This window comes from Mus pahari, chromosome 4, assembly GCF_900095145.1.
Source record: "Mus pahari chromosome 4, PAHARI_EIJ_v1.1, whole genome shotgun sequence".
Taxonomy (NCBI): domain Eukaryota; kingdom Metazoa; phylum Chordata; class Mammalia; order Rodentia; family Muridae; genus Mus; species Mus pahari.
Window position 1 is genome coordinate 25,394,166 of NC_034593.1, and position 10,676 is coordinate 25,404,841.

General features: G+C 46.1%; 1 protein-coding gene and 1 pseudogene across 1 annotated transcript in view; both read right to left on the reverse strand.

Moving 5' to 3' along the window:
- Lrrc31 (leucine rich repeat containing 31) overlaps positions 1-10,676 on the reverse strand; it is a 37,627-nt gene that overhangs the window by 17,697 nt on the left and 9,254 nt on the right. Inside the window, exons 4-5 of the mRNA XM_029537508.1 lie at positions 7,774-7,948; positions 6,052-6,239 (exon numbers count right to left, since the gene is read on the reverse strand). Of these exons, the coding sequence (XP_029393368.1) occupies positions 6,052-6,239; positions 7,774-7,948 (363 nt within the window). The remainder of the gene's footprint in view (positions 1-6,051; positions 6,240-7,773; positions 7,949-10,676) is intronic.
- LOC110320118 lies at positions 2,604-5,254 on the reverse strand (annotated as a pseudogene).

Below are 10,676 nucleotides of genomic sequence, written 5' to 3' on the forward strand. Positions count from 1 at the left end.
GTAGGTGGCAGCACCACACATCATTTCACATTTTTCCTATGGAATGTTGTTTCATCACGGCTCCTTGGAGCCAAGGTATTTTGGGGAGAGCTGGTAGAGCGGAGAGACTAGGAAAAACACATACCCAGCCAACTCAGATTTTAGATTAACAAGGAATTGTTTTTAGTATGCCTCATGATTGCACGTAATCCATCAGACAATTTCAATTTTCAGTGGGGCAGGGAACAAGGAGGGACCTCTGTATCTACTGTGCCAGTAAATACAGACCATCTTACCCAAACCTAATCCCAGAAATCACAGTTAAGTGGTTTCAGAGCCTTGGGGACCTAGAGGACTACCATTTAGCAGCAAGAAACAGAGGCAGCATTTGAATCCAGAACAGTTTCCTCCAGTGTCCTCTGTGTGTTATATGTATTTGTGGGTGCAACTCCTGGGCCTTAAAATATTTCTCCACACTACATTTTGTTGCTGTCTCTAGGTATTTTTTTTTTAAGATTTGTTTATTTTTATTATCTTATGTGTATGAGTTTGTTTTGTTTCATTTTGGGTCCAACTTATAATCATGCTTATGAATTCCAGCCTTACCAAAGTTGTCTGTCTGTCTTTCTTTCTTTCTTCTTTCTTTCTTTCTTTCTTTCTTTCTTTCTTTCTTTCTTTCTTTTATCCTTTCTTTCTCTCTATCTTTCTGTCTCTCTGCCTTTTTTTTCTTGTCTGTCTGTTTGTCTGTCTGTCTTTCCCCCTCCAGGTACTTTTCTGCCAATCTTTCCCTTCACTGTCAAATATCTGGAAGGATTACCCTGTGCTTTTATCAGTCCAACCTCTAAACCACAAACACCAGTTTACGCTTTACCTCCAGCTGACACATTCACCTATCTAAATAGTGTCTTAAAAGTCACCAACAGTGACCTCTGAACTAACAGATTTATAGATATCTTCTCAGTCCAGCAAACACGTGGGTACCAGAGGCAGCACTGTTGGAAGAGCCGGTTCAAATCCCAAATCAGTCGGGTAGATACATCTCACCTCTCTTCCCTCGAGCCTGAGCTTACTCACCTACGGAACAGACACAGTTCATGCCTGACTTGTTTCTCTGGAACAAAATAAGGGGAGAGGGGACCTGAGAGACACTTGGTAAATATTTATTCAGTGAAAAAATAATTTATATTGTCTTCATAGTTCCTTAATTTCTAAATAACTCAACATGATAAATACTTACCAAAATGTCAAAGTGAGTGCATCTTTATGAGTGGCCTTTGCCATCTCAGCACAGTGTGCATTTCTGCTTGGTTTAGTCTACTGGCCCTTCCTAAAAAGCATCTCTTATGTTAGTGTGTAAAACAGAGGGGCCTGTGTTTGGTGGCAGAACATTGGAGGCCCTTTTCTTGTGGCTTATGCTCTGAATAAAGCTGGAAGTTCTCAGGGTGAGTTTGGGCACTCCACAGTGCCTTCGCTGGATGTTTCCTTATGCATTTAATCTCTTCCGTTGTTTTCTTTGCTGCCCACAACCAGGAACCCGGAGGCTTTCGTGGAGCACTGGTATTTGTAGGTAACAGGACACACAGTTTAGGGAAATAAGAGAACAAGCTCTTGACCTCAAAGCCTGCTGTCTGAAGGAGACTGTCTTAGTCGGGGTTCTATTGATGCAAAGAGACACCATGACTGAGGCAACCCCTAAAAAGAACAACAATGGGGCTGGCTTGCAGTTTCAGAGGCTCAGTCCATTATCATCACGGTGGGAAGCATAGCAGCGTGCAGGCAGACTTGGTGCTGGAGAAGAGCTGAGAGTTCGACATCTTTATCTGAAGGCAGCTAGGATGGAAGCTCTTTTCCACACCGGGCAAAGCTTCAGCACTAGGAGACCTCAAGGCCCGCCTACCCAGTGACACACTTCCTCCAACAAAGCCACGCCCATTCCTCCAAGGCCACACCTCCTAATGGTGCCACTTTCCATGGGTCAAGCATATTCAAACCACCACAGAGACAAACAAAAAAGAAAGGAGTTCACAGGCAGAAAGCACCTGTTAACGAGAAGCCCAGAGATGATGACACTGGCCTGGTGGGTGGCTCTCAAAAAATGTAGTAGGCTTTTGTTTTGTTTTGTTTTATTGCATTTGTTTGTTTGTTTGTTTGGGAGAGGAGGACTCTGTGTCAGCCACAGCACATATAGAAATCAAAGGACAACTTATGGGAGCTACTTCTCTGCCCTGCTGTCATGACATTGCAAGCAAAATAGGCATTCGGGAGTACAGGAGGAAGGTGGGGCTGTTGGGAGTCAAGGGAGGGGCAGAAATCCTGAAGAGTTAGCTGTGAGGTCTGTGGGAAGCCCACGCCTGGGAGTGCAGACTTTCTCTCCAAAGCAAGAGAAAATTAGCGAAGGATTTAGGCAGACAGGTAATGCAAGCATCCTGTTTAAAAGCGGAGTGAGGGAAGGCTGGCAAGAAAACAAACACACGTGGAGGGGAGGCAGGAAGAGGTAGGGAGCACGCGTGGCAGCTGGCCCAGCAGGTGACAAGGGGACCCAGGAGGGTGATATTGGAGCTCAGGAGGCAGATATGAGATTCAGGTGGGACCAGGAGCTTTGGGTGGGACTCTGGTGGCCAGTGTCACAGTGATGACCTCCTATCACATGGTACTCCCTGCAGGCTTTCCAGGGGCCCAGCACACACTTGAGCACTAACACGAACGAGCCTCTGACAGGCAGTGTCCTTTGCAAAGCAGCAGCACAGTGTCATGGATGTGTGTGACTTGGTTAGGTTGGCATCTTGAAGGCCTTTTCTACAGAGTCCTCAGTGCCATGGAACAGGCCAGCATTCCACTCTTCCAATCCAGCATGGGTAACGGAGGTTTCCTCACAGAGAGAATTCTCATCTGGGTGTCAGAGGAGAGGGTATGCTTAGCCCGGGCATGAGCTGTGTGTAGAGACGGGCCGCTCTCTGATCTCACTAATGTGCTTCTTGGGCTTCTGTTTAAACTCAGCAGTAAAAATGGTTGACCTTTTGGTTGTCCAAGTTTTCTCCACCCCAGTATGTATCTCTGTCTGTAGATTTGACTTCAAAAGTTCCATCCTTAATAGTAAGGACCGATACCCCAAAAGTACCACTTTCAAAAAAAGCACCCACACATTCAGCCCCAGCCTCCCTATCTAAGCCGTAAGCAATAGCAGCAGCATCCCTGAGAGTCATGGAAGTAAGCTGGCACAGTGACATTGGGAACAGACCCCCCAAGATAGGTTTCTGCAGTTTCCTTTATCTTTGTGGTCTTTGTCTGAACCACGGAGGACACTTCCTCTGTGTGGAAACCCTTTGTCTCCCCTTTGTATTCCACTTGGACCTTGGGCCTGCCTACATCACTCACCACCATGAGGAGCCAGTGTTTCATATCAGACTGAACCACGGCATCATCAAACCTCAGTGTCATCAACCTGCATCTGATTAGACATTTGCCAGCAAGAACTGGGCTGGTGGGGTTCATCAAAACCTTATTTTTCCACAGCATCCTCAGCTAATCCGTCTGTGTCAGTAAAAGCAATTGCACTTGGTGTGATTCAGTTACCCTGGTCATTGGCAATTATTCCCATCCTGCTAGGCAGGAAGATACCCACACGGAGTGGTGGTGCTGTGAGATCAACGACAACTGCAGGTCCCTCCGACGTGGTTGCTTACATGTGGGCCCAGCCGTGCTGGTGATGAGACCATCCAAATCCCTGGGAGCTGCCCCATGTACAATGAGCTCTGACAAGGTTTCGGAAACTGCATATAACACGACTTTGGAGATGGGTACAGCAACATTTATGCTCACTATTATAATCCCCATTCTAGTAACTTTTTTTTTAAAGATTTATTTATTATATGTAAGTACTCTGTAGCTGTCTTCAGACACTCCAGAAGAGGGCGTCAGATCTTGTTATGGATGGTTATGAGCCACCATGTGGTTGCTGGGATTTGAACTCCGGACCTTCGGAAGAGCAGCCGGGTGCTCTTACCCACTGAGCCATCTCACCAGCCCGTAATTTATATTTTAAATGACTGAAAAGCAATGAGAGGGGGAATGGGAAGGGAAAACCCAAGGCATCATGGGAGCACATTTCTAATGGGGGGTGGAGATGCCTGCAAACAAAGGAAGGATGTGTGGAGTGTCACAACTTCATGAGATGCCTCTCTGACTAGCTTCCTAGCTGCTTCTCTCACCCAGCCTTAGCCCCCACTATTCTTATCATGTCTGTCCTGGCTTCTCAATGTAGGGTTTAGTTTCTCCAGCTGAGGAGTTTGCCTCCATCCTTCACTCCTGGTCAAGGTGAGTGTGACCTTTCTCAGCAGGAAAGCTTCCCGGTTCTTTCTGAGAAGGAACAGACCATCGAGCCAGTAAGGCAAATTTTCCTACTCTCAACCTTTCTGTTTTCATTGTTGTTAATAATTAATATAAAAATGGGAATGGTATATGACCCAGCATCCGGGAACCAGTAGATGGGTATCAGATAGATACAAACTCAAGGCAGATTTGAGTGTGCCGGTCTGCCCCACTTTACTGCATGACACACAGATCATTAAACACTTTGGCTAGGGAGTCGAGTATGTCAATACATTTTAAATGTCCGATCTGATTACAGTTCCCTTGTAAAAGCTATAGTGCAGAAGGATTTTTCCCATGCCTCTAAATAGGGCTGGCCATCTACAGAGCTGTCTCCAGAGGTGACCTGGCCTCCTCTCTGTGTCCCCTTTGTCATTTTCATGCTTTCTCTGTTCTTGTCTCCGAGCCACCACCTCTTTAAAAAAACATGCTGGTAGTAAATTGATTCACTTCTTAAACGTAAAAGAAAGTCCATTAGACAATTACTGGTCAAGTCAAAAGAGGTTCAGTGGTGAACCTCTCTTCCGTTAACAGTGAAAGCTTCGCCTCAGTGATTACATGGGACCAGGCTACCAGGAAGAGGGGACATGGGAGGGAAGGAACTCCCAGGAGAATTAAGCCTTCCTTAGAGACAGACTCTGCACAGTGAGCACCAGTGCTTGGGAGTTAACCACACAGATCAATGAAGCTGGAGGAGAGAGAGAGAACCTTATTGGGCAGTTCTGAAGTTGAGACATGAACCTGAATGGCATTCCAAAATATAAGTAAGCATGTATTTGTTTCTGTTTCTTCACGAATGTGTTTAGGTCTCTGTATCACAATAGACAAAACAGAAGAATGTCTGTCTGCGTGGTTGTAGATATCTTTATGCTTCTGCCTCCCAGGGCTGGGTATGGACCTCACCCATCTCCTGTTAGGTGTCCTTTGAAAGCACACACTCCCCTTGTAAAATATCTTCTCTGTGATACTATGTTGTAGAATGGCCCAAGAAACAGTTTACACAAGGAACTCTCTAAACCAGTGGTTTTCAACCTTTGTAATGCTGCGACCCTTTAATTCAGTTCCTCGTGTTGTGGTGACCCACAACCATAAAATTATTTTTATTGCTGCTTTGTAACTGAATTTTGCTACTGTTATGAATGGCAATGTAAATATCAGTGCTTTCCGATGGTCTAAAGTGACCCCTGAGAAAAGGTCATTTGATTCCCCCAAAGGGGTCTTGACCCAATGGTTGAGAAACACTGGTGCTCTTAAGTGCTCTTACAGAGCCTATCTCGAGGAAGGAAGGCCACCATTCCAGTCTCCCTCCCTCCCTCCCTCTTTCTTTTCCGTTTTCTTTTCTTTTTCTTTTTTCCTGACAGAATCTCACTGTGTAGCCCTGGCTGACCTCAAACTCAGAAAGCTCCCCCTGCCTGTCTCCTGAGAGCTGGCATTAAAGGTGTGCATCGCTGCACCCGGCTCAGCTTGCTTTTCGGTTTTTTAGCCCCGATAGTCAGTAACAGCAACGGAACCAGACAGTTGCCCCAACCACAGCCCTACAACCCCGGAGCTCTCCAGAGTCTCGTGGGCTGGGTAGGAAAGAGGCAAGAAGGGCTTTTACAGAGACCGATTCCTAGATCCATCCACAACCTGCACCCTCCGAGCCACCATCTCCCTGCCCACAATCTTCCTTTGGTGGCTTTACAGTCCCAACACAAGACTTACCTCCAGGCTTGTCTCTACCAGGTTTCACCCTTGGAAGTTCTATGCGGGGCCGTTTTCTAGAGAACTGGCTCAGAAAATGGTTTCTGTTTTTGTTTGTTTTTTGTTTTTTGTTTTTCTTTCCCTCCTCCCGAACACACGGACTCCAACTCCCCAGGGCTTCAGGAGAAATTGTCAGGTGGCGAACCAGAGTTCAGGCATTGGATCAAGTGGAACCCCACCCATTAACGAACCTTGTCAGATGATGTACAAGGCTCAGACATTTGATCAGCCCCACCCAGTTAATGAGCCTTGCCAGGCTGTGTGCTGGGTACAAGCACACCTGAGAACAAAGAGTCCGGATGCCAACAAAAGCTTGCTGACAGGAGACTGATATAGCTGTCCCCTGAGAGGCTCTGCCAGTGCCCAACATATTCAGGGGTGGATGCTCTCAGTCAACCATTGGACTGAACACAAGGTCCCCAATGGAGGAGCTAGAGAAAGGACCAAAGGAACCGAAGGAGCTTGCAGCCCCATAGGAGGAACAACAATATGAACCAACCAGTACACCCCAGAGCTCCCAGGGACTAAACCACCAACCAAAGAGTACAATGGAGGGACCCATGGCTCCAGCTGCATATGTAGCAGAGGATGGCCTTGTCGGACATCAATGGGAGGAGGGGCTTTTGGTCCTGAGAAGGCTCAATGCCCCAGTGTACGGGAACGCCAGGACAGGGAAGCAGCAGTGGGTGGGTTGGTGAGCAGGGGGAAGGGGGATGGATAGGGGATTTTAGGAGGGGAAACCAGGAAAGGAGATAACATTTGAAATGTAAATAAAGAAAGTATCTAATAACCAAACAAACAAACAAATAAATAAATAAATATTTTATCTTCCTCTTCAGGCAAAACGGAAAAAGAAGAGGAAATCGGTGGAAAAAAAGACAAAACTAGTCAAGAGCTAGGGATAGTGGAAGGAGGCACATGAAGAGTTAAGGACTAGCATTTGCATGCTTCTTAGCACACAGACTTTTGAGCAGGAATTTTGAGCATTCACTCAGAGAAAGCATTTCACTCATTTTTCTTCAAAAGTGTGTCTGCAAAAACTAAATTAGGCTGTGTTCTCCCTTTCGGTGTCACAAGCTGACTCAGCACTAACTTTTCATGTCTAAGGTTAAGGTTGTTTTCCATGATATCCGAAGAATTAATATCTGATCTACTTTTCTTGTATAAGCTGTCTTTATTTTATTCCTTTTGGATAGGTGAGGAGTAATTTGTCTTTGCTGTCATTACCTTTGGACTGAACACATTTTAATTTTTTGTTTGCTTGTTTTTTGAAGAGTGCTTCTCAGGGCTCGTTTTTTGATCCAGTTTTCATTGTTGCTTATCAAAGAGAGATGCATTTCCCCCCTCTACAAAACATAGTCCGCTAAGAAGAAAGAAAATCGGGGCTGGTGAGATGGTTCAGTGGGTAAGAGCACCCGACTGCTCTTCCGAAGGTCCAGAGTTCAAATCCCAGCAACCACATGGTGGCTCACAACCACCCGTAACAAGACCTGACGCCCTCTTCTGGAGTGTCTGAAGACAGCTACAGTGTACTTACATATAATAAATAAATAAATCTTTTAAAAAAAAAAAAAAGAAGAAGAAGAAAGAAAATCTTGCTGCGTGTAAGCACAGCACCTTGAGGACATTCTGCCAAGACGTGAGCCAGTTACAGTAAAGCAGGTACTTTATGGGACAACTTACATCAAGTTTCTGAAACAGTCAAATTCTTGCAAACAGGAGGATCTCCTTGCCAGGAGCCGAGTAGCGATCGTGGCGAAGAAACGGAAGTGGATGTGGAGGCTGAGGTTGCAAAGTGGGCCAGGAAGAAAGCTCTGGCACAGCGGGAGGGGGACATCCAGCGCCACTGAGCCATACACTGAAAATAGTCACTACAGAAGACGACATTGTGTTTCCATTATCCACGCATGGGTTGACAGACATGTTGGCTGCTTCTGGCTATCATGAATAATGCAGCAGAGAACAGGGATGAGGAAGTATGTCTACAGTAGGATATGGACTCTCTGGGCTCTAAGTTGAGAAGCTGGGTCACGTGGTAGTTCCATTTCTTGCTTCGTGAGGACTCTCCACAATGATTTCCACAGAGGCTGTGCTCATATCCACTCCCACCAATGAGGAATGGCATTTCCCCTTTCCACGAATCCACCCACACATCCACACACCCACGAATCCACACACCCACGCACCCAGGCACCCACGCCAGCATTTGTGTCATTTGTTTCCTGACTGGGGTAAAATGAAACCCCAAAATAGTTATAATCTGCATTTTTTCCAATAGTTAATGATGCTGATCATTTAAGAATTATCACAGCTGGGTGTGGTGGTGCACGCCTTTAATCCCAGCACTCGGGAGGCAGAGGCAGGCGGATTTCTGAGTTCGAGGCCAGCCTGGTCTACAAAGTGAGTTCCAGGACAGCCAGGGCTACACAGAGAAACCCTGTCTCGAAAAACCTAAAAAAAAAAAAAAAATTATCACTTAGCCATTTGTAATCATCCGTTTGATATCTTGCTACTGTGTGTCTTAGCTCACTTTTTTAAACGGTCACTTTTTTCCTGATGTTTCATTTTATGCAATGGAGTTTTATTCAGCTGTGAGGAAATGGAGCAGGAAATAACCATTCTGAATGAGCTAATATAGACCCACCAAGAGTCATACCACATTCTCTCTGTGGATCCTCGTTTTGAATCTTTAAGTTCGTGTGGTTAAATCAGAATAAATGTATTAAGGCGTGGGGCTGTGGGCTGTGGGCTGTGAAAAGTATCCTGGTTTCTGGTTGAGCTAGGGCTAGAAATTCCGATGACCCTGAAGGGACAGTAGGCATTTCACCTGTTCCTGGGCACAAGGCCACAGCCCTCCATAGATTTGTGGCCTTCAGTCATGTAAGGGCAATGCCCCAAGCCCCTCCACATGTAGAGGACGTGACCTGTGGTCACATAGGCTCAAGACAGATCTCCGTTTTAATGAGGCCCAAAGGCCTGGAGGCTTAGCCAATAAATTCTCCTTCCCAGACACCCCTCCCTGCAGAAGGTATTTAACCTCAGGCCCGCCCTGAGAAGTGGGGTACACTTCTCATCCACTTTCCGCTATGGCAATAGATGATTTGGAACCAAGGACTGTCTCTTTTCATTGGGACCCACTGTGGGGAGCCATGGAGAAGGCTTTTGCCTAAAGAGCCTCTTTCTAGTCTCCCATAGAAGGCCTCTGCACTCCCAGCTACAGCGACCACCAAGCCCAAACCACTAAACCCACCACCACCCGAGCCAAGGACTCTTGCTGTGGGATCAGCCAGAGCCCCCTTTCTTTCCCCCCTTGGCCCTGGGCTAGATCCAGCCTATCGGCCCCCACTCCATTCTCAGCTCTTCCGTGGCATCTAGTGGCGCTTGGGTGTCCCAGAGCCTGAGAACCAGCCATCCCCAGCTCCTGTACTGGTCCAGGGACCACAGAGCCAGCCCTGGCTGCCCCACCCCCCACCCCCACCCCCACCCCCGGGCCTCAGATTGCACTTCCCCACCCATGGATCAGTGTCCCAAGGCTTCCCCACAGGCAGACACCCACCAGGCAACAGCATGGGGAAACTGCAGTCAGTTCTCTTGTCCTGCCTCCCCAAGTGGCTGAGCCTTGTGGCAGAGCAGATGCAGGACACCCATAACACTGCATTACAGAAATAAACAAAAAAAAGAAAATTTTCATAGATGAGGAGGATACAGAGCTAATCAAGGTTGTCCTGTCGGAACCTGAATCTCTCCTTTACTGTGCAGCTGGCTACCTTCTTCCTGTGTTCTTCTATCCACACAGAAACCTCTGCCTCTCCTCTCTTTCTGTAAGCCCTATGAGATCAGGATCCAACCTTTATTGCCTCAAGACTTCAACTGATTACCTTAAAATATGATACCTCTAATACAGTAGTAACATTGGAGGTAGAATTTCAATATGTATGGATTTGAGGGGAGCAAAGAACCCTGTGTCTATAATATATTTATAGTATGTCACTATAGACACAGGGTCAACTCACACTGAGCAGCTCACAATCACCAGATCTGGCCTCTGCTGAGACTTGCACACAAACACACACCACACACATGCTCACACACACACACACACACACACACACGCGTGTGCACACACACACTCACACATGCACATGTACACATAATATAAACTTTTTTTTAAGTAAGTATTTTTAAAAAGTGAGTTCATGAATCCAACATGCCACCATGGTGAGGGACATTTTTGGAAAAAAATGGAAAAATTTTACCTGTTGTAAAAAGAATATCAAACTTTTGGACATTTAGAAACTGCCCTAAAAATATAAAAAATGGCTAGTGAGAAAGTGAAATCTACAAGTGGAAGGCAGAGAGAAACCAGGCTTTCCTGTAACAGGATTCCTTAAAATAGAAACAGAAAGCAAACACTGAGATCTTTAACTCATGAAGCAATGAATGAGACAAAGACACTTATAACTCACATACTGGTTAGCACGACTAAGAAAACGCACCATAACTAGAAACACTAAGACAGGCTTAGTAAAAATTAATGACTGAGAGAGAGAGAGAGAGAGAGAGAGAGAGAGAGAGAGACAAAGACA